The sequence below is a fragment of the Budorcas taxicolor genome, chromosome 5 (genome assembly GCF_023091745.1).
Source record: "Budorcas taxicolor isolate Tak-1 chromosome 5, Takin1.1, whole genome shotgun sequence".
NCBI lineage: Eukaryota > Metazoa > Chordata > Mammalia > Artiodactyla > Bovidae > Budorcas > Budorcas taxicolor.
In genome coordinates this window covers 35,474,646-35,499,812 of record NC_068914.1, presented here as the reverse complement: position 1 = coordinate 35,499,812, position 25,167 = coordinate 35,474,646, and the positions used below count along the sequence as shown (strand labels likewise).

At 39.8% G+C, this 25,167-nt stretch overlaps 1 protein-coding gene across 1 annotated transcript in view; it reads left to right on the top strand.

Moving 5' to 3' along the window:
* Window positions 1-897: 897 nt before the first annotated feature.
* Window positions 898-25,167, top strand: part of RYR2 (ryanodine receptor 2) — a 582,989-nt gene continuing 558,719 nt past the window's right edge. Inside the window, exons 1-2 of the mRNA XM_052640524.1 lie at window positions 898-927; window positions 1,727-1,846. Of these exons, the coding sequence (XP_052496484.1) occupies window positions 898-927; window positions 1,727-1,846 (150 nt within the window). The remainder of the gene's footprint in view (window positions 928-1,726; window positions 1,847-25,167) is intronic.

Here is a 25,167-nt window from a genome sequence, read left to right as displayed (position 1 = left end):
GTATCCCCTGCATTGGAAGGTGGATACTTAACCATTGGACCACCAGGGAAGACCCCTAACTGGTATTTAGATCACCTCTAGTATCCAAAGAAGTCTGTCTTACCCAAGAGTGTAGTTTCCACGCTGGAGTTCACTCCACAGAGGCACTGAGACAAGATAGCAAAGACACTGGGGATTTGGGAAGGCATTGAACACATCAGCACAATTCAGCACTTTGTTATTAACACCATCTATTTGGCAAACACAATGTATCTTTGATCTTGCAGATTATATAAGCAACAAAGATACTTCATTATTTTTTATTATAGCTATGCTGAACATGAAGTAATCTTCAGATGTCCTCATTATATGAAAATAAGGCTTTTTTTTTTTTTAAGCAATTGACTTTTGAAATGCAACAATTGAATGCTCACTGGAAATTAATGAGCACTGGGGGGATAGTTGGAAGGTAATTATTAAGAGATTGGACTTGGCTATGACCGATGCTATAAGCCAGCTATTAGGTACTGCTGCTACCACGCAGGAAATAAAGCAAGTACATGGCATTGATAAAAGTTTTTAAATTAGAGCTGTACTTTCCCAGTGGATATAGCATTTTTCTGAGGTTAACCAAAAGTGCTTGTTTTCTGCTTTTATATATTTGTCACATTGCCTCTTCTCTACCATTCTACCATGGGTCTTCAAGCGTGTACTCATATTCCCTTTTCACCTTGATTCTAATTAAAAGGGTTGATGAGTATATTTGTTTATTTTTACTTCCCTGTTAGGTATACTGTTTCTTTGAGACTGAAATATTAACATATAAATGGTTAGACTTTTTAGGTATTTATCACTTAGAACCTGTTTAATTGAGATATTTTGCTTAAAAATGATAATGCCATCTCCCATTTCTCGTTGATGTCGGGCCTTTTGTATGTCAGTCACTGTGTAAGTTTATCTCACTTCTCTCCTCGCTTTGTTGATGGCAGAACTGGAATAGGAACCCAGCTATTGCAAATTCTAAAGCCCATGCTTCTTGCTGTGATCATACTGCCTGTACTGAGTCATCCTGTGGATCATCCTTCCCTTGTACAGTTTTCCCTCTAATTCTGTGAACTTAATTGATTGGAAACCAAGTGTTGGATCTCCGAGGACTGAACTAACAAATCACCTCTCTGTACATTTTTAAGCAATCCAGGCTTATTTCACAGATGATCAAGTTGCCAGTTGATGAACTGGCACTTGATCAGGTTGGCCACAGATGAACTAAGATGATTTTTTGGGTTGATTTGAACCTAGAAGCTCTGTTATTGACCTGTTTTCCTGAGTCAGTTTTGGAACAATGTGAGCCTACTAGTAGGCTCTGTTCTGTTTTTGATGATACTTGATGTCCAAGGAATATGTCAGACCATTTCTTGATAATTTTGATGATTTAAAGCGGTGTGTAAGAACTCTAGCATAGAACTCCTGTATTTTACCATTTTCTATTCAGATTGCCTCTGTCAATTGCAAAAAGCTGTTAATTTTCTTCAATGGTAGTAACTTTTTCCAACTCCTGCCACCCAGTTATCTTTTTTTGGTAAAAAAAAAAATGCTCTAGGACTTGATTGTGTGGATTTGGGAAGGACAGTTCTTAGATTCATCTTGCTCTGATTTTTAAAATGCACTAAAATAACAGTCTTCGAGATCTGATTTAGGCTGAGTCATGCTAAATTTCACTGTTTTCCTCTTTTTCTCCCTTTTGCAGGATGATGAAGTGGTCCTACAGTGTACCGCAACCATCCACAAAGAACAACAGAAACTGTGTTTGGCGGCAGAAGGATTTGGCAACAGACTTTGCTTCTTGGAGTCCACTTCGAATTCCAAGGTGAGAGAAAGCTTTTTCAGGCCATCCAAACATTCAGGTTTTACTAGTGCCGTTGAAGTTATTTATGGGCACACTTCTGTTTTCTGCGGAACACATCAACTAAAGGAAATTGAACAGTCTTTTCACTATCCATTAAGCCCATTTCAATTGAGCCCCTAATCCATGTAAATAACTCAGATGCAGTTGTTAGCAGGAACAGACAGAGTCTTTTTGCTCCCATGCTATTTATATCCCAGGGGATAAGTAAACATGTTAATAATTTCAGAACCAATAAGGGCTCTGAGGAAAAGCAGAGTGACAAGGTGGAGAGTGCTGAGGTAAGGACTCTCCCTTTTGCAAAGAATATGGAGGGAAGGCCATTCTGAGACAGGGATGTTTGAGCTGAATGAAGTGAGAAAGGGAGAAGTAGTAAGTTCCTGACCATTCTGGAAAGAGGGACCAGGCAATGCAAGGGCCCCTCATTAGGAATGTGCTTACAGTCTCTTGAAGGAAGGACCAATAGGCACTGCAGCTCTGGTACCATGAATGGGGCCGCTAGTTAGGGGAGGTGAAGGGCCTACCAGCCCTTGGTAGTATTGGATTGACCAAAAGGTTTGGGTTTTTATCTTCCCATCTTATGGGAAAACCCAGGCAAACTTATTGGCCAACCCCATAGTTGATACCCTTTCCTAGTAAGAAAGGAGGCCATTGGATCAGGTGAACTATGCAATTCTACGTAATATTTAAAAGATTGATTTGACTTTTTTGTGAATCGAGCAGGGGTCACCAACACCTGGTCTGCAGACCAGTCTGTGGCCTCTTAGGAAACTGGGCCTCACCGCAAGAGGTGAGTGGTGGGTAAGATAGCTAAGCTTCATCTACCCCTCCCCATTGCCTGCATTACCACCTGAACCATCCCTGCCCCTTCGTTGGTGGAAAAATTGTCTTCCGTGAGACCGGTGCCTGGTGCCAAAAAGGTTGGGGACCACTGGATTAGAGAATGTGGAAAGATTAAGATTAAAAGCGTGGAGAGCAGTGGAAGGTGCCTCCAGAAGTTTGCAGGGCAACTGCTGGGTCTGCTGATAAGAAGCAATGATGGTGAGGAAACTTAGTGAGGGGTTGGGGAATATGCTTGGAGGATTTACAGGGTGTGCTGATAGATCAGAGTGTATAGAATAAAGGAAAGAGAGGAAAGGCAGATATCTCTGCAGGCAGGCAGTCAATCAGAAAACAGTTTATTAATCTTTGGGTAGCTCTTTTGAGATTGCAGTCATTTGACATGCATGATCACATCTGATTGTCACAATAAGAGTATGTTATGCATAGTTATTGCTGTTCTATTCACTGTACACTTGAGGGCATGGATGGCTGAGAGACGACAGGTATTAGACCAGACGATTCCTGTGACTTGATGCCACAGCATTGATAATGGCAAATTTTCGCACTTAACACCTCAGTCTTTTGATTTGAATCTCTGATTTTTTTTTAAAGCACAGGCCCATGATTCTTTATTCCCTGGGTCTGCGACCCACATCTAATCAGGTTGAGTAACTGTAAACACTGCCAAAATGCCCAGAGTACTACTCCTATGGAAGCAGGCAGTCACTGAGCACGAGAGAAGCCGGGTAGCGTCACCTGCAGGGAGTTGTAGGCTGACGGCCTTGGGTGTTTGCACAACCTCCTAGAGAGGCCTGCGGGATGCTGAGCCACGTAGATTGAGCCTGCAACAGCTACTGCAGGACCGTGGTCGGAAAACGCAAATCTGACCTTGCTTTCTTGCTTGGAATCATTTGGCGAGGACAAGTTCTCATCACTCAAAGGATAAATTCATAGTCCTGAAGTAACATTCATTGTCTTTTTCATCACGATTTAGTACCTGTGGTAGCCTTAACATTTCCTAATTATTCTTCAAGACAATTCTGGATGCTTCATCTGAGAAAGGGGCTTGCTTTGGACCTCTCTTTTCTGTGCTTCCACAGCACTATCTTCAGTTCAGTTCAGTCGCTCAGTCATGTCCGACTCTTTGTGACCCCATGAATCGCAGCACGCCAGGCCTCCCTGTCCATCACCAATTCCCGGAGTTCACTCAAACTCATGTCCATTGAGCCAGTGATGCCATCCAGCCATCTGACGAAAAGGGGAAGAACATCCAGGTCGTGGCAAGACTCAGGTAGGGGGAGCTTGCAGGGTTCTGAGCCCTGGGCTTTGCTGCCGGGCTCCTTCCTGCGCAGTCGGAAGAGAGGGATTTTGTTTGCAATTTTCTGAAGGAACCAGACCTTCCTGTTTCATAGCTTCCTGTGTTAATCACTTCCTGAAGTGCAGTTTTACTTTTTGCTGCTAACGACTGTTCTTTCAACATCGTATTAGACATCTGAGAAACAAGTGTAGACACATTTCCTGGAATCGATGTGAGAGATCCAAGTGCCACTGCAGTGATAGTGTCTAATGCAGAGGCACTGGAAGTCAGCAGGGTACCGAACGAGGTCTCGTGACCTTCTAGCGTGGCCTTTTGTTCCATGCTGCCATCCTGAATTAATTCTTCCATATTATTAAACAGACTATTCAAGTTTTTGCCAAAAACGTCTTGAGCTTCTGCATTATGCTGATCAACTGCCTTCTTACGATCCAGTTTAGAATGGAGACCAAATACATCTTTTGTAGCTTCTTCCGCTGTGTTAAGCAGCCCGTTGGCAGCATCATGAAGTCTCTCCTCAGTAGTTTCCAAAGCCACCAAGGTGATACATTCTTCTTCAGCAAGCTGTAATTTCATTTCCTGCAAATGTCTTTGAGTGGTTTCAAGTTCCTGTGTCTTGCTTTGCAGGTCAGATTTGCGCTGGATAAGTTCATTTTTACTATCCATAAACAATTCTGTAACCCTATTTAGCTCTTCCTCAACAGCAGCAATTTTGTCAACCAATTCTATAATTTCTTCCTCTTGAACAGTTAGTTTTCCACTCATAGCTCTAAAATTTTCTTCAGAAATGTACACTCCATTTTTTTTTCACGAGTTGCAGCAAGATCCTGTTTCAGACCCTTTATCTCTTCTGTATATTCCTTAATCAGAACTTTCTTGGTGAGTTTCTGGTTACCCTCAGGCTTATTGAGTATGTTCTTTGCTCGATGAGCATATTCCAATGGACTCAGAGTTTCCTCCAGATTGAGAGATGCAGGAGAAACTCTTGCAACGATAGATGTTCGTGTACATCCTCCAAGAGAGTCCTGGAGGATTCTAGGCAGTTTAGATTCTCGATAAGGAGCATGAGGTATTCTTTCCACAAGAGCAGTAATGGCCTTCCCAGAGTCAACAGGGATGATTGATATTTCCAGCTTCCCGAGCTCTCTTGCCAACTGCTCCAGAACGGCCAATGTTCTCACTGCCTGCAAGATCAACCAAGTTCAACTTTCCAGTTTTAACAAGCTGCTCTCCATCAACGGTAGTTTCTTTCGTATGTATTTTAACAGAGAAAACTGAGTGGCATCGACTAGAGTAGGCATTCATCAAAGTTGCTGCGGCTGTCCTTTTTGCTGCCCCCTTCTCCAAAGTTTGATAGACTTGATCCTTGTTATGTACTGTAATTTCTTCTAAACCTTTGATTATCACTCCCCTCTTGTTACGGGGATCATCAAACATCTGCAGTCTGTCAGAAACATCAGAAGACGGATTAAGGAGATCAAAGAGCTCTTCATTATAGATTTCCAATAGTGACACTTTTGCTGAAAATTCAGTACCATTATCAGTAAGTTTCTCAAAAATCTGATGAAGAGTACGTGGGATTATACCAGCCAAAGGATCCTGTTCCCGAGTATACTCTTCATTAGGGGAACTTTCACCTTCCGTTGTAAAGGTTTTTCCAGTGCCAGTTTGGCCATATGCAAAAATAGTGCAATTATTGCCCATAATAAATTCATCCAGAATTGGACAAACACTACTTCAGGAAACGTCAATTTATTTAGTATTTGCTCCAAAAACCATATCAAAAGTGTACGTTTTCCTTGAGCTTTTGTCCTCCGGTCCTCCAGTTTGAACACTAACTTCCTTCCACACATGATCACATTCTGCTACCGAATGGGCATTAGCTTTCTGCTCTGCCAAATTAAATGGTCTGCATCTCACCACCACCTGATGCCCCCCTCCCACCCCCCCGCAGATGAACTCAGCTGAGACGCCATGACCACCCCCCAAGAAGGCCAGCCACAGACCCGGGCTCCCCAGTCCCCTACCGGGCACTGGCGTGCACTCAGAAATTGCCATCGCCCAGGAACCGCACCAGCTCAAGCCCCCCCAGCCACAAACCTAGTCTCCGTTCCAAGCCCAGGAAACCTGAATCCCTGATTCTTAATGACATAGTACCCCTTTGGTTATTCTGTGAACAATGTCTATGTATGATTTATTAAAATAATTTAGTGCCAAGTCATGTTTCCAACATTACAATGATGGGTGACATAACATTATGCATTTTATAGTCCTGCCTTGATTTATTTTTAATTTGACAAATGTTTATTGAGCATTCTCTTTGTGAAAATTACTGTGCTAGATGTCCAGTTGTGAAAAATATTCTTCTTTCTAGAAAACATATCAAGAATTTAATATTTAGTACTTTCCCTGTGGTTTCTGGTATTTTGTAGTGGCTAGAACCAGGCAGGCCAGTTAGGTAGGTTTTGATTTTTCACTATACTGACTGTCATTGCCTTGGTCTTTAAGAGCTGATTTCCAGTACTAAAAATGAATTCTCCCGATTCTCTAGCAGGTGTGTTATGTAGTAGTCGAGGCACTGAAATAGACTAGGCATTCAGTTAGTGTTGAGATCAATCAAGATGGAGTAGAAGAAGGTGGAGCCCACCTCTCCCAACAAGCACATCAAAAATACATTTACACGTGGAACATTTCTCACTGAAAACTAACTAGAAACTGGCTCAAAGGGTCCTGTACAACCAAGGATGAAAGAAGATCCACATGGAATCTTGTATGAAGGGAAGAGAAGTGATCAGGTTGAGACCTGTGCCTTTGGAAGGGGACTCAGAGGAAAAGAGAAATGATACAAGGGGAGATTTGTCCTGGGGAGTGAACAGTTCCAGCCACATGTTGGGTGACCCAGCCCAGGGGTCTGGCACAGGGAACTTGAGCTCTTTTGCTGGTTGGAGAGCTGGTGGGACTCACTGCAGGGCTATGGGAAGCCCAGATTTTGCTTGTGAGCTGTGGGCCTGCACTAGCTTGCTCCTAAAGCAGGGTGGAGAGGGCATATTGAAAACTGTGGAGGTGGCTGCTTGGTTTCCCTCACCTTCTCTATTGCATGCCACATGAGCCCAGTGAACACTCCAGCCCTGCTTACTGTTTGCTAATGATCAAATGTCAGAAACAGAAGATAGAAACAATCCTCTCTAAAATTGCATCAAAACTTATAAAATACCCAGGAATAAACTAAGGAAGTAAAAGACCTTTGCAATGAAAACTATAAAAATTTGTTGAAGGAAATTGAAGATGATACAAAGAAATATATTTCATTCATAAATTGGAAGAAATAATATTGGTAAATGTCTCTTCTACCTAAAGCAATCTACATGGCATCTGGTCCCGTCACTTCATGGCAAATAGATGGGGAAACAATGGAAACGGTGACAGACTTTATTTTCTTGGGCTCCAAAATCACTGCAGATGGTGACTGCAACCATGAAATTAAAAGACGCTTACTCCTTGGAAGGAAAGTTATGACCAACCTAGATAGCATATTAAAAAGCAGAGACATTACTTTGCCCACAAAGGTCCATCTAGTCAAGGCTATGGTTTTTCCAGTAGTCATGTTGGACACGACTGAAGCAACTTAGCAACAGCAGCAGCAGCATGTATGGATGTGAGAGTTGGAGTATAAAGAAAGCTGAGTGCCAAAAAGTTGATGCTTTTGAACTGTGGTGTTGGAGAAGACTCTTGAGAGTCCCTTGGACTGAAAGGAGATCTAACCAGTCAATCCTAAAGGAAATCAGTCCTAAATATTCATTGGAAGGACTGATGCTGAAACTGAAACTTCAATACTTTGGCCACATGATGCTGGGAAAGATTGAAGGTAGGAGGAGAAGGGAATGACAGAGGATAAGATTGTTGGATGGCATCACTGTCTCAATGGACACGAGTTTGACTAAACTCCAGGAGTTGGTGATAGACAGGGAGGCCTGGTGTGCTGCAGTCCATGGGAGTCACAAAGAGTCGGACATGACTGAGCAACTAAACTGAATCCCTGTCACATACCCATGACATTTACCACAGAGCTAGAAAAAATAATCCTAAAATGTATATGGAAACACAAAGAGCCCTGAATTGCTAAAGCAGTTTTGAGAAAAAAGAATAAAGCTGGCGGTATTATGCTCCTGACTTCAGACTAGACTACAAAGCTTTAGTAATCAAAATAACGTGGTACTGGCATAAAAAGAAATACATAGATCTACGGAACAGAATCAGAGAAGGCAATGGCAATCCACTCCAGTACTCTTGGCAGGCAAATCCCATGGACGGAGGAGCCTGGTGGGCTGCAGTCCATGGGGTCGCTAGCAGTTGGACATGACTGAGTGACTTCACTTTCACTTTTTACTTTCATGCATTGGAGAAGGAAATGGCAGCCCACTCCAGTGTTCTTGCCTGGAGAATCCCAGGGATGGGGGAGCCTGGTGGGCTGCTGTCTCTGGGGTCGCACAGAGTCAGACATGACCAAAGTGACTTAGCAGCAGCAATAGCATCATGGAACAGAATAGAGAGCCCACAGATAAAGCCAGGCACCTACTGTCAAGTAGTCTATGACAAATGAGATAAGAATATACAATGGATTAAAAACAGTCTCTTCAATACGTGGTGCTGGGACTACTGGACAGTTACTTGTAAAAGAATGAGATTAGAATGTTTCCATACACCATATACAAACTAAATTCAAAATGGATAAAAGAGCTAAATCTTAGACTTGAAGCCATAAAATCCTAGAAGTGAACATAAGCAGAACATTCTATTTAATATACTCTGTTCAGTTCAGTCACTCAGTCATGTCCGACTCTTTGCGACCCCATGAATCGCAGCACGCCAGGCCTCCCTGTCCATCACCAACTCCTGGAGTTCACTCACAGCTATTTGTAAGGTCTCCCCAGACAGCCATTTTGCTTTTTTGCATTTCTTTTCCATGGGGATGGTCTTGATCCCTGTCTCCTGTACAATGTCATGAACCTCCGTCCATATTTCATCAGGCACTCTATCTATCAGATCTAGTCCCTTAAATCTATTTCTCACTTCCACTGTATAATCACAAGGGGTTTGATTTAGGTCATACCTGAATGGTCTAGTGGTTTTCCCTACTTTCTTCAATTTGAGTCTGAATTTGACAATAAGGAGCTCATGATCTGAGCCACAGTCAGCCCCCAGTCTTGTTTTGCTGACTGTATAGAGCTTCTCCATCTTTGGCTGCAAAGAATATAATCAGTCTGATTTCGGCATTGACCATCTGGTGATGTCCATGTGTAGAGTCTTCTCTTGTGTTGTTGGAAGATGGTGTTTGCTATGACCAGTGCGTTCTCTTTGCAAGACTCTATTAACCTTTGCCCTGCTTCATTCTGTATTCGAAGGCCAAATTTGCCTGTTACTCCGGGTGTTTCTTGCCTTCCTACTTTTGCATTCCAGTCCCCTATAATGAAAAGGGCATCTTTTTTGGGTGTTAGTTCCAAAAGGTCTTGTAGGCCTTCATAGAACTATTCAACTTCAGTTTCTTCAGCATTACTGGTTGGGGCATAGACTTGGATTACTGTGATATTGAATGGTTTGCCTTGGAAACGAACAGAGATCATTCTGTCGTTTTTGAGATTGCATCCAAGTACTGCATTTCATACTCTTTTGTTGACCATGATGGCTACTCCATTTCTTCTAAGGGATTCCTGCCCACAGTAGTAGATATAGTGGTCATCTGAGTTAAATTCACCCATTCCAGTCCATTTTAGTTTGCTGATTCCTAGAATGTCGACGTTCAGTCTTGCCATCTCTTGTTTGACCACTTCCAAGTTGCCTTGATTCATGGACCTAACATTCCAGGTTCCTATGCAATACTGCTCTTTATAGCATCGGACCTTGCTTCTATCACCAGTCACAACCACAGCTGGGTATTGTTTTTGCTCTGGCTCCATCCCTTCATTCTTTCTGGAGTTATTTCTCCACTGATCTCCAGTAGCATATTGGGCACCTACCAAGCTGGGGAGTTCCTCTTTCAGTATCCTATCATTTAGCTTTTTCATACTGTTTATGGGGTTCTCAAGGCAAGAATACTGAAGTGGTTTGCCATTACCTTCTCCAGTGGACTACATTGTGTCAGACCTCTCCACCACGACCTGCCCATCTTGGGTGGCCCCACAGGACATGGCTTAGTTTCATTGAGTTAGACAAGGCTGTGGTCCTAGTGTGATTGGACTGACTAGTTTTCTGTGATTATGGTTCCAGTGTGTCTGCCCTCTGATGCCCTCTTGCAACACCTACCATCTTACTTGGGTTTCTCTTACCTTGGATGTGGGGTATCTCTTCACAGCTGCTCCAGCAAAGTGCAACCGCTGCTCCTTACCTTGGATGAGGTGTATCTTCTCACTGCCACCAAATCTGTTAGTGTACCTGAAACAAGTATAATACTGTAATCACTGATACTTCAGCAGAAACTTGCACAGTTATGTACATCAAGGGCTACTTGGCTATTAGTTGTGACTGATGACATAGTGCACTGACCATTTCAGCCATTTTTTTGTTCTTGTTGTGCTCTCTTATTCTTTTTGGTTTATCTGAAAATTTGTGTTTAGGATGAGATACTGAAATTGTTTATCAAGCATAGACTAAAATAGCAATTGAAGTCTAGTAAACTGATCTGAACTTTTTTTTTTTTTTAATATTTCTTACAGCATACATCCTCTTTTCTTTCCGCTACTCAGGTTACTTGACAATTCCCTTCTATGTCAGTATTTTGCTTTTTTCATACTTCCATTTTACTTTGTTCTCACTAAATTGTATATCCTTCCTTTAGTTTTCCTGCTGGTGAAGTACTGCTTGTCCTTCAAAGTCTATCTACAGCAGTCCCTCTTCTGGACTGTTTTTCTCAAAGAATTTGTTTATGTTGCTATTATATTGTCAGTTGGGCTTAATTCTGTGTAATATCCACAGCACCGTCTCTCCCTGAAATTGTAAGTATGTATACTCCCAGCTACATGTAGCAGCTTCTGAATTCTCTGAGGACCCTGGGTATAGATCATTTATGTTCTTATTTCTTAGTACGAAGCAGAAGTAAGTGAGTTATAACATTTAATAGATTATTAAATTTGAAAGGGAACCACTAGTCTTAGGACATACTTTTTATAAAATACACTTCTAATTTTCTATAATAACAAAGAGTCAAAGCTGTAGATTTCATTTCATGTTTATACTATCAAACTTAGATACTGATATGTTTCATGCAGATGCATTTGAATTTGACATTCATTGGTAGAAAATGAGAGATTGCCTTTTTTTAATCCTCTCAAATTGGTTCTCCTGCATTTATTATAAAGGTTGGGAGAACAGAATTATTGTTAGCATTGAGTGGTCAGTCACTGTAAATTATGTATGTGTTCCTGGAAATGATCCCAGAAATATCTTAAGCTACAGAATCTTCTAATCAAATGCAAGGCTGACTTTTTCAAAAGACTGTTTCAGTCTCCTAGGATACTTATTCAGGCTAATCTCTTCCTGAAAGAGAATGTTTCATAATTCCAGCATAGATTTTCTTGCAAAAAATGTAAATACGTATCTGATATGTTTAATTGGTTATTTGTAATTCACAATTATGGATACTTACTGTGCACTCTTTATATGAAATACATTTTTGTTTCTGTATTTTAGTGATTTTCAGAGATACCCATCTTATTATTATTAAAAGTTGATGGAGAAAATAGAAGTTATTAAAGAGGTATAGTTGTTACTCTTTTTGAATCTCTCCATAAAAACAGACCTATGCTGATGGCAAAACATGAAACCCACAGACAATATAATATCTGAGAAAACCTAGGTGACAAGTTATCCTAAAATCTGGTGTCAGTAAGTGAAGCGAGGTAGTACAGGGAAGGCAACATGATTTCTGCCATCTTTGGAAACTGGTAGCAAGTATTAACTAGAAATCATGGGGGGCTACATGAAACTGGCAGCTAAAACTAGAAAGAAGCAAAGGAATTGTGCTAAGGAGGGATGTTTCTAGAGCAATCTTGGCCTGTAGACTTGTGAAACTAACCAGTAAGGCTCTTCCAATGACTGCGTCCTCCTCTGAGGGAAAATTGTTGGCAATCCAGTTCAGATGGAGCAAGATTGATGGCTCAAAGGATAGAGAAGGGCCAGGTTAAAGTAGGGCAGGGAGACAACCAATAGATCTCACATCAAAAAGTCCTTGCTTTGACCAGTGGGTGAAAACAGCGGATCAAGTTGCTATAGGACCATGAAGTTACAAAAGCTATGCTGTCCCACCCTCCTTTCCCCAGGATACAAGAAAGGTCGTTTCAATCTTTATCTGTTTATTTGTTGCCTGTAGACTTAATTCTGCTCCTTATTTGTCTCTTTGCTTTTTAACTACACACACACACACACATATATAGTTATATATATGAATATAATTATATAATCATACATAATTTGTGTATAACCATGTATAATTTATAAATAATCATGTATAATTTATATATACTATATAAGTGGAGCAATCTAATTACATTTATTTATATAATTTACAATTTTACTTTATGTATATCAATGTAATTTTCTGTGTCAGAGAGAGGGTAAGGAACAGCATAATATCTATCCATCAGCCTTACAACTATTAAACCAGGAATTTATAAGAAACATGATTACTGTGCTAATGGTTCCAATGGATAAGGTAGATAGTCTGCAAGGACAGATGGGCAATGTAAGCAGAGAGGTGGAAATCCCAGGAAATGACGGAAAAGAAATGCTGGAGATCCAAGACATTGAAACCAAAATCAAGAATGCCTTTGATAGGCTTATGAATAAATGGGAATTTGCCGAGCAACAATTTCTGAGCTTGAGAATACTTCAAAAGAAGCCTGCAAGACTGGTAACAAAGAGAAAAAATTACTGAAAGAAAAACCAAACAGAATAGAGTATCTAAGAACTATAGGGCAACTACAGAAGTTCTCTAGGATCATGAAGAAAGGAATAGAAGAAATATATGAAATAATAAAGACTGATGATTTAGGCAAATTAATGTCAGACAGCCACAGATACAGGAAGTTCAGAGAATAATAAGCAGAATAAATGAAAAACCCCTACATGTAGGTGTATCATTTTCAGTGTACAGAAAATTAAAAAGTCCAGAGAGTTGCCAGATGTCCCTGTAGAGGAGCAAAGATAAGCATTACACTCAACTTCTCAAAACACCATTGGAAACAAGAAGGGACAGTAGTGAAGTATTTAGTGTTCAGGGAAAACAACAACACTCTACCAACCTAGAATTCAGTATCCTGCAAAACTGCTCATCAAAAGTGAAGATTAGATAAAGAGTTTCTCAGACAAACAGAAATTCAGGGAGCTTTTTTTTGCCAGTAGACCTGCTTTGTAAGAAATGTTAAATAAATTCTTTAGTAATAAGGAAAATATATAGGTCAGCAACTCAGATTTTTAGCAAGAAAGGAAGAGCATCACAGAATGAATAAGTGAAAATAAAAAGTTTTATTTTTCTTGTTGTTAATTTCCCTAGCAGATCTTTGAAAATAATAAAAGCAATACTGTATCCAGATATATTTATATGCATTCATTCAATAACTTTCCAGACAGAAAGCATCAGGCCCAGTGGATTATTCACTGGTGAATTCTATCAAACATTTAAGGGAGACATTATACTAATTCTTTATAATCTTCTTCAGTGATTGATGCAGAAGGAATATTTCCTAACTTATTTATGAGACCAACATGACACTCTCATATCAAAACATGATACAACATTAAAGAATATTGACCACATTTTAGCCCACAAAGAAAAGCTCAGTCAGTTCCAAAGAACAGCAGTAAAACAAACAGGACCTTTAAAAACAAAACTAAAAATTAAAAAAAGCTCCCAAAGGGACTTTTATGTTCCTTCTACTTGAAAATTGCAAAGCACACTATTAAATAAATGTTAGGTCAAAGGAAAAATAAACTAAAATGGAAGAATTTCTTGAATATAGTAAAAATGAATACAGGATATTTTAGAATGTGTAGGCATATCTAAGAAGGTTACCAGGAAAAAACTTTTAGCATCTAATGCATGTATTAATAAAAATTAAAAAGAAAATAAAATGAATTAAGCAAGCAGATAAAAACTAGAAGAGCAAAGTAAACAAGAAAAAGCAACAGGATAGGATTAATAAAGATAAAAATGAATTAATTTAAAATTGATTTCTTGAAAAAAATCAACAGAGAAAGTACAAATATTAAAACATTAGAGGTTACATAAGGATATGAAAGGGGGAACAGTCAAAATTTTGTATACATTTAGTAAATTAAATCCTAAAGGACCATTTGCTCAATTATATGCAACTAGATTTAGAAATCTTCATGAAATGAATCATTCTGTAGAAAAATTAAATACACTATAGAAAGCCTTAACAGACTAATTGTCATAAATAAAAGAATTTCCTGATAAAAAATGCACCAGGATTAGATAAACCCCAATTTAATTATGCAGCTTAAATTATTCCAAAGATAGGGAAAATGGGAAATTTTCAAATTTATTTTGTTAAGTAAGTATAACATGGATTCTAAAATCTTAAAAAATTATTTTGAAAAATTGTATAATAATTTTAAATATGAATATTGACACACAAATCCAAAGTAAAATGTTTTAACAGAAAACAATGTTGCCTTAAGACATACATCATAACCAAGTGGGGTTTATTCCAGGAATTCAAGAATGGCTCAATACCAAAAACTCAATTAGTTTAGTTCTTCATATTTGTAGAGCTCAGGAGAAAAATCCTTTTGACATCTCTGAAAATAGGGAAAAATCACTTTACAAAACTTACAATCTATTTTTCAAAAAATAATAAAATAAGAATTGTTGGATATCTCCTGAATATTTATTTTACAAACACACTCACACACTCACATATACTCACACACTTCAGTTCAAAACTCAGCACCTTATATTTACAGGGGAGATGCTAGTGGTTTGAGGTGGATATAAGTTAAACACGCATCCTCAGTTTCAGTGTCTCTGCTATGCATGTGTGGGCTGGAGGAACAGGCCAGTGTTATTAGGCATATAGAGTTAAGTTTGCATATTACATTTCTAGTTGCAGATGATTTGATGATATATCTGAGTCTCAAATAAATCAAGGGAAAAACTACCCGAAATGAATTTATGAGAGACATCTATAAAATAGTGGGTTATAAAAGCAGTGTATCCACAGCCTTCATATATTTAGACCAGTTATAGGGTTTAAACTTCCACATCTTCACTTCCACTGAAACTTCCACATCTATGGAATGATGCTTTTGTACACATACATACACACATACAAACTCGAATTTATGTTAAGTTCAAAGGAGACCAATGATTGTCTTAGACCAATCATTTATCAATAGTAATGAAGTGGTCCCTCAAAAAAGAAAATTTGTTAAAAAAAACAGGATTCTTGTTTAATGATTTGTTGCTTCACACATGACTTTCTGGTACTCGTTTTGTGGACTCAGGGCAGATACAGTAAGAGGATCTTTTAAGATTTATTTCAGCCTAGCACTCCAGTGGTTCTCTATTTCTATGACTGTTCTATATGTACTGTACCTATGAAATAACACTGTTGATTTTTCCCTACTGGTGGGTAGAACAGTATCAAAAATTCTGTCTCTTCCAATTTCTATGACATCACTGTAATTAAAAGTATTTCTTCCCATAATGAAACATGATAGAGCAATGTTTTATCTTCACTGACTCTCATTTCAGAACATCATTCACAATGATAAATAATGCATTAGTGTATTAATGATGCATAATAGTTGCAATATTCCAGATGAACTGTTCTCATCTGAGAATTTTTGAATAATAAAAATGTCAGTATATGATAAATGCTGGATGATATGAGAAACATTCACCTTAAAAATCAAGTTTATGAAGCATAAATATCAGATACTTTTTAGTCTTTTCATAAAATTTGTAGTAATAAAGCATATTTAGTGGAAAATAAATATTAACATTGTTGCTCTTTTATTCTGTTATTCATTGTGATATTCACAGAATTTTGAGCAAAAGGGAGGTAAAAGACCAGTTGTTTAGGATAGAGCATATAATAATAATATTATATATTTGTTTCTTAAAACCTTGTGTTTTAGTTATGTAATTATTCTTTTCCCAATACATTGGAGCAAAGCAAAATACATGGTAGGTGTGGCAGAAAGGAAATACCCTAATGATGTATGAGTACCCAGTAAATAAAGAAAAAGCGATTGCATAGTTAAAGTTCTCATAGAAGTTATAAGAAAATGTCTAATTTGCAGTAGACATTTGTCTACTGAATGTCTAATATTTTCAGTAGATAATTATATTGGCCAGAATGGAAGTGTTTCCTAAATTACAGTTTGTAAGCTGTGTGGAAATAATTTATTTTTTAAACGTACAATGCTGCTGCTGCCCAGTTAGGAAAGGGTGGTGATTCACAAGGACAAGGATGACATAATTGAAATCCCCTAAGTAGGAAGCACTTTATGGACTATGTGAGTAATATAGCATCAATAAATTGTCGTAGAAACTAAAACTCATTCTTGGAATATTTTAAAGATTTTAAAGAATTCTCATTGTGGTCAGAGATGAGCTTCTGATCAGTGTTTCTTGAGATGAAATGAAAACTTCATAAAAACACTGAGATATTAGACTTAAAAACAATTGAATCAAAAATCTGGGAGAAATACCCACTAATTCTAAGACAGATGGAACCAGTTGGAGAAAAACCTACCTGGAGTTCACCTCTGACACACACAGATTCACCGCAGAGGCTGCTCGTGGCAAGAGAGCCCAGTGTGAGCTTAATTCATTGTCAGTTTATAAGGATGTAACTGGGTACATTTTTAAAAATTTATTTATTTTTTAATTGAAGGGTAAATGTTTTACAAAGTTTTGTTGTTTTCTGTCAAACCTCAACATCAATCAGTAATAGGTATACATATATCCCCTCCCTTTTGAACTTCCCTCCCATCTCTCTCCCCATCCCACCTCTCTAGGTTGATACAGAGCCCCTGTTTCCTGAGCCATAAAGCAAATTCGTGTTGGTTATCTATTTTACATACAGTAATGTAAGTTTCCATGTTACTCTTTCTATACATCTCTCCTCTCCTCCCATCTCCCCATGTCCGTAAGTCTGTTCTTTATGTCTGTTTCTCCATTGCTGCCCTGTGAATAAATTCTTCAGTACCATTTTTGTAGATTCCGTATATATGCATTAGAATACAATATTTATCTTTCTTCCTTACCTTACTCTGTATAATAGGTTCTAAGTTCATCCACCTCATCAGAACTGACTCAAATGCGTTCCCTTTTGTGGCTGGGGGCTTCTTTATCCATTCATCTGTCGATGGACATCTAGGTTGCTTCCATGTTCCAGCGATTGTAAATAGTGCTGCAGTGAACAATGGGATACATGTGTCTCTTTCAATATTGGCTTCCTCAGGGTATATGCCTAGGAGTGGGATTGCTGGGTCATATGGTGGTTTTATCCCTAGTTTTTTAGGGAATTTCCATACCGTCTTCCATAATGGCTGTATCTATTTAGATTCCCACCAACAGTTCAAAGAGTTCCCTTTGCTCCACACCCTCTCCGGCATTTATTGTTTGTAGATTTTTTGATGATAGTGTTCTGACTGGTGTGAGGTGATATCTCATTGTGGCTTTGATTTTCATTTCTCTGAGAATGAGCGATGTTGAGCATCTTTTCATGTGTCTGTTAGCCGTCTGTATGTCTTCTTTGGAGAAATGTCTGTGTAGATCTTTTTCCCACGTTTTGATTGGGCTCTTTGTTTTTTTCTGGCATTGAGTTGTATGGGCTGTTTGTATATTTTGGAAATTAACCCTTTGTCAGTTGTTTCATTTGCTATTATTTTCTCTCATTCTGAGGGTTGTCTTTTCACCTTGCTTGTAGTTTCCTTTGCTGTGCAAAACCTTATAAGTTTAATCAGGGCCCACTTGTTTACTTTTGTTTTTATTTCCATTACTCTAGGAGGTGGGTCATAGAGGATCTTGCTTTGATTTATGTCACCGAGTGTTCTGCCTGTGTTTTCCTCTAAGTTAAGTTTCTGGTCTTCCATTTAGGTCTTTAATCCATTTTGAGTTTATCTTTGTGTATGGTGTTAGAAAGGGTTCTAATTTCATTCTTTTACATGTAGCTGTCCAGTTTTCCCAGCCCCATTTATTGAAGAGGATGTCTTTGCCCCATTGTATATTCTTGCCTCTTTTGTAAAAAATAAGGCACCCATAGGAGCATGGGTTTATTTCTGGGCTTTCTATCTTGTTCCATTGGTCTATATTTCTGTTTTTGTGCCAGTACCATACTGTCTTGATGACTGTAGCTTTGTAGTATAATCTGAAATCAGGAAGGATGATTCCTCCAGCTCCATTCTTCTTTCTCAAGACTGCTTTGGCTATTCAGGGTCTTTGGTGTTTCCATATGAATTGGAAAATTTTTTGTTCTAATTCTGTGAAAAATGCCATTTGATAGGGATTGCATGTTTGGTAGTATACTCATTTTCACAATATTGATTCTTCCTACCCAGGAACATGGAATATCTCTCATCTGTTTATGTCATCTTTCATCAGTGTTCTATAATTTTCTGTGTACAGTTTATTTTGTCTTCTTGAAGTGAAGTGAAGTCGCTCAGTCGTGTCCGACTGTAGCCTACTGGGCTCCTCTGTCCATGGGATTCTCCAGGCAAGAAGAATACTGGAGTGGGTTGCCATTTCCTTCTCCAGGGGAACTTCCCGACCCAGGGATCGAACCTGGGTCTCCCACATTGTAGGCAGACGCTTTACCGTCTGAGCCGCAGGTTGTCTCCTTAGGTAAGTTTATTCCTAGACATTTAACTCTTTTTGTTGCAATGGTGAACAGGATTGATTCCCTAATTTCTCTTTCTGATATTTCATTGTTAATATATAGAAATGCAGGTGATTTCTGTGTATTGATTTTCTATCCTACGGCTTTGCTAAATTCACTGATTAGCTCTAGTAACTTTCTGATACTATCTTTAGGGTTTTCTACGTACAGTATCATGTCATCTGCAGACAGTGAGAGCTTTACTTCCTTTCCAATCTGGATTCATTTTATTTCTTTTTCTTCTATGATTGCTGTAGCTAGGACTTCCAGAACTATGTTGAATACTAGTGGTGAAAGTGGACACCCTTGTCTTGTTCCTGATGTTAGGGGGAATGCTTTCAGTTTTTCACCATTGAGAATAATGTTTGCTGTAGGCTTATCATATATGGGCATTACTATGTTGAGGTAGGTTCCTTCTATGCCCCACCTTTTTTTAACTTTATCTTTTTTTTGCTGCTTCTTTTTTTTAAATATAAATTTATTTATTTTAATTGGAGGCTTATTACTTTACAATATTGTAGTGGTTCTGCCATACATTGACATGAATCCACCACAGGTGTACACGTGTTCTCCATCCTGAACCCCCCTCCCACTTACCTCCCCATCTCATCCCTCTGGGTCATCCCAGTGCACCAGCCCTGAGCACCCTGTCTCATGCATCAAACCTGGACTGGCGATTCATTTCACATATGATATTATACATGTTTCAATGCCATTCTCCCAAATCATACCACCCTCTCCCTCTCCCACAGAGTCCAAAAGACTGTTCTATACCTCTGTGTCTCTTTTGCTGTCTCACAGATAGGGTTATCATTACCATCTTTCTAAATTCCATATATATTTGATAGGATACTGTATTGGTGTTTTTCTTTCTGGCTTACTTGCTGCTTCTCCCTTGCTGCTTTAAATATTCTTTCTTTGTGTTTAGTCTTTGTTAGTTTAATTCATGTATGTCTTGGCATATTTCTCCTAGGGGTTTATCCTGTATGGGACTCTTTGTGCCTCTTGGACTTGATTGGCTATTTTCTTTTCCATGTTGGGGGAATTTTCAACTATAATCTCTTCAAAAATTTTCTCCTACCTTTCTTTTTCTCTTCTTCTTTTGGGGCCTATGTGATTTGAATGTTGGCATGTTTGATATTATCCCAGAGGTCTTTGAGATTATTCTCAATTCTCTTCATTCTTTCTATTTTATTCTGCTCTTGAGAAGTTATTTATACCATTTTATCTTCCAGCTCACTGAATCATTCTTCTGCTTTAGATATTCTGCTATTGATTCCTTCTAGAGTATTTTTAATTTCAATAATTGTGTTGTTTGTCTCTGTATGTTTATTCTTGAATTCTTCTAGGTCTTTGTTAATTGATTCTTGCATTTTCTCCATTTTGTTTTCAAGGTTTTTGATCATCTTTACTATGATTATTCTGAATTCTTTTTCAGGTAGCTTGCCTATTTCCTCTTCATTTATTTGGACTTCTGTGTTCCCAGTTTGTTCTCTGATTTGTGTAGCATTTCTCTGCCTTTTCATTATTTTTTTTTAACTAATTGTTTTTAGGTCTCCTTTTCCCAGACTTCAAGGTTGAGTTCTTTCTTCCTTTTGGTTTTTGCTCTCCTAAGTTTGATCCAGTAGTTTGTATAAGCTTCCTATAGGATGAGATTTTTGCTGAGGTTTTTTTTTTTTTGTTTGTTTGCTTGTTTTCTTGTTTTTTCCCTGATGGGCAAGGCTGAGTGAGGTGGTAATCCTGTCTGCTGATGATTGAGTTTGTATTTTTGTTTTGTTTGTTATTTAGATGAGTCATTCTGCACAGGGTGCTACTGGTGGTTGGGTGATGCCAGGTGTTGTATTCACGTGGTTTCCTTTGTGTGAGTTCTCACTATTTGATACTACCTAGAGTTAGTTCTCTGGAGAAGGCAATGGCACCCCACTCCAGTACTCTTGCCTGGAAAATCCCATGGATGGAGGAGCCTGGTGGGCTGCAGTCCATGGGGTCGCTAAGAGTCGGACACGACTGAGCGACTTCCCTTTCACTTTTCACTTTCATGCATTCGGGAAGGAAATGGCAACCCACTCCAGTGTTCTTGCCTGGAGAATCCCAGGGACGGTGGAGCCTGGTGGGCTGCCGTCTCTGGGGTCGCACAGAGTCAGACACGACTGAAGTGACTTAGCAGCAGCAGCAGAGTTAGTTCTCTGGTAGTCTAGAGTCTTGGAGTCAGTGTTCCCACTCTAAGGCTCAGGGCTTGATCTCTGGTCAGGAACAAAGATTCCACAAGTGTTCCGTTTTGGCATTAAATGATATTAAAACAAATTTATCCAAACAAGAAAGCAAAGATGAACCCCAGACAAATGGCTGTTATGAAATCAGGCAAATAATAATTAAAATAATGGAATATACACATATATACCCATAAGCAAAATCAAAGCAGTCCAGCAAAAATAAGGTACAGTAGATTGACCCAGTGAACAAAGGAAATCAACATTTATATCTACCACTTAGATACAAAACTACCTAAAGCACAAACTGGAAAACAAAACTAAAGCAAGGTGCCAAGTGGGGAATAAAGCAATGAAAACAAAACCAACAAATATGTTCAGAAGAAAGGAAAGAAAGAAAGGAAAGAAAGAACAATGGATATGTAAGGTTGAACAGATATAGATAAAGAAGATTTATATAAATTAAAGGTTAACCACAAGGGGAAAAGAACAGTAGGAAAGGCATACAAAGGCATAAATGTAGAAAAAATACAATAGGATTAAAAATTAAAAATGATAGAAAAGAGAAAAGAAAAAATGGAAGGATGTAAAAAGGAAAAAAAAAAAAAGAAAACTCCACAGAACTGCAGAAGCCCAGTGTTGAGGCAGAGTTTTATAACGACACTAAAAATTGTGACTGCATATACCCATATATGGCTTCCCTGGTGGCTCAGACAGTAAAGCATCTGCCAGCAATGCAGGAGACCCAGGTTTGATCCCTGGGTCGGGAAGATCCCTGGAGAAGGAAATGGCAACCCAGTCCAGTATCCTTGCCTGGAGAATCCCATGGACGGTGGAGCCTGGTAGCCTGCAGTCCACGGGGGTCACAAAGAGTCGGACACGACTGAGCTACTTCACTTTCACACCCATATACATATACACTTATAAGCAAAATTAAAACAGTCCCACAAAAATAAAGTACAATAGATTGACCCGGCATACAAAGGAAACCAAAAATTATATCTACCAGTTAAGAACAAAACTAACTGTAGCACAAACTGGAAAAGAAAACTAAAGCAAGGTGCCAAGTGGGAAATAAAGCAATGAAAACAAAACTAACATGTTTTGAGAGGAAAGGAAAGAAAGAATAGATATGCAAAGTTAGACAGAGGTACTTAAAAAAGATTTATATACATTACAGATTAACTCCAAGGGGAAAAGAATAGTAGGAAAAGCAAACAAAGGAATAAATGTAGAAAAATAATAATAGGTTTAAAAATATTAGAATTAAAAAAAGAATAAAGAAAAAAATGGAAGAAGAAAGAAAAAGGAAAACTGCACAGAAGTGCAAAAGCCCTATGTAGAGGCAGAGGTTTATAACAGTAAAAAATGTGACTGAGAAGAAAGAAAAGCTCAAAAGCTTAATTAGATTTCATAATGCCAGTAAAATCGACAACTACAGTAGTGGGTGGGTGGGGTGGGGGGAAGAAAATTTAAAAAATCCCAAAGAATCTATAGAATATTTCAAAACATAAGAATAATAAATATTTCTCTTGAGTCACTGCTGTCAGAGTCCTTCCCCTCACTGGGAGTCACGGTCCACCTCTCCTCCCTAGGATGCCCTCCAACACTGTACTGGTCTCTGGATTGGTCTCTGTACCTGCTGTGGGGGCAGCTCAGATTCTAATCTGGTTCTACTCTTGTGTGTTCTTGCCTCCAGTGTCCACAGCTATCAGAACTGGTGTGTTTTCTTTTGTGAGAGCTCTCAGTGTCCTTTTCTATATACCTTAGACACAGAGTCTGCCTAGTTGATCGTGTGGATTTAATCTGCAGCTTGTATAGCTGGTGGGAAGGTTTTGGATCTTCTTCCTTAGCCGCACTGCTCCTGGGTTTCAATTGTGGGTTCATTTCCACCTCTGCATGTGGGTCGTCTACTAAGGTTTTCTCCTGAGGCTGCCCTGGAGGACTTGTGTTTGCCCCAGTGCGGGCCAGGTGTGGAGGTGGTACAGCTGCTTGGGTTGCAGGGGTTCTGGCAGCACCCAGTACTCAGGAGAGTTGATAGCTAGGGCAGCATGAAATATAGTGCTTTAGAAGGGTTTGGCAATCAGTGTTGGCCAATATGCTCCATTATTCTTGCCTGGAGGACCCCGCTGACACAGAAGCCTGGCAGGCCACAGTCCACAGGGTCACAAAGAGTTGGACATGACCGAAGTGACCCTGTGTGCATAGACCCAAGACTTTTTTTTTTTTCCCTGTGGCAGTTCTGAAGGTGGCACAGCTGCTTGGCTTGCAGGGATCCTGGCGGCACCAAGTGTGCAGGGACACAGACTGCCTCTGCCACAGGAGTTGTGGCCCTCAGACTCTTTTTCCGAGTCTCTTGTAGCTGGTGATCAGAAGGTCTCTTTGGCCAGTCTTTCTCTATAGCTCTGCCCATTCAGGAACTTATAGGGCTCACTTGCCTGGGATCGTTCTCTATTGTTAGGTGCGTCAGGCACATAGAGGAGCCACCTTGGCTGGGCTCCTACTTTGTAGATGGGCACATCAGGCACTGAGAAGGGTACCCTGGGAGGTCCTACTCTGTAGTTCAGTGCATCAGGTGTTTGATGGGCCAGCCTCTCTATTGTTTAGCTGCTGGTGCTGGCATGTGGGGAGAGAGAGGCTATGGCGATGGCTCCACCCTCTGCGTGTGACTCAGCAGTATCACCTTGCTTCCATGGCTGCCTGGCTTTCCTCCACTGGCAGTTCCCACCACAGTCTCCTCCCTCACATCCCCCCATCCGTCTCTGTACAGTCAATAGCAGCCCTCACCCTGGCATTGCTCCACAATCCCTAAACTCCAGCTCCCAGCTGCTGTGCCTTCTCGGGGACCTGCATACCTGTCTGGGCTATGTATGGCTGCGGCAAGGACTGTCTGATTCTTATTCCGTTTAGGCTGCCACAGATCACCTGTTTCACTCTGGGCCTTAAATGTTTCTCCTCTGACTCAGAATTGCCCCGATGTGGGGATCGGACCCCTGCTTCAGTTCCCCCACCCGCTGAGGGCAGGTCCAGTCCTACTAACACTCCTGTTTTCCCCCCTAGTCCCTTCATCCTACCGGTTTTGCGTGGGTCTATATATTCTTTTCCTCTGGTCAGGTACTCCTCTGCTCTCAGCTGGTGTTCTGCATGCACTTCTGTGTCTGAAGGTGTATTCCTGCTGTGTCCATGGGGAGAGATGTACTCCACATCCACCTACTCCTCCGCCATCTCATTCTCTCTGTATCTGGGTATTTTGAGGGGAGGATGAGGGAATAGATAGGGGCAAATAGGGTGTCAATTGAGTAAGGAAAGTGAAGAATTGCAGAGGGTTTTTCAGTGTAAATACTGATTCGGCCTGCTGTGTCTGCTAGCTGGCAAGTACTGAAGGCAGGATTGTCTGCTTCCAGAGAGACTGGGAGACAGGGATGCCATCCTTCCTGATGATTGCATTTCAAAGGGATAGCTTCCAGGTACTTGAGAATCAATGTAGTCTTGAGCTGTTGAAGATACTAGTATATCTGGAAAGGACAGAAGAATGATTTATATTTGTAAGGTCTTTTAGCATATGCTTTAAGAAAGGGTGGTGGCGTCTATTGTCAGGTATTGGCTAAAACAAGCTAAATACTTTTAGTAGCCCTGAGCTTTCTCGTGAAGGCCCTTTTAGGGGGTCTAGAGTGGCACTGAGCCGTTAGAAACTGTGTTTGAGACTTCGCTGGTAATCCAGTGGTCAGGACTCTGCATGCCCAGTGCAGGAATGTGAGTTTGGCGGGGGCAGGGATGAACAAAATCATCTTTGAGTTTTTGGTTTTTACAGGCCAAGGTTGAGGCCTAGTTGAAAAGAGGGTATAGAGGCGCCTGGGGAGAATTTGGTCAAAGAGTGAATCTTTGTTGTTTTATACTGATTTGTGTATTTAGACAGGCATAAACTTCCCTGGAGGTGTAATCAGTCCAGCCTGATTGAGTTTACTAAAAGACAGCTTGCCTTTGAATATGCCCAGTTCTCTACCTGAAACATCCTTGCATAATTCTTCACCTAAAGGA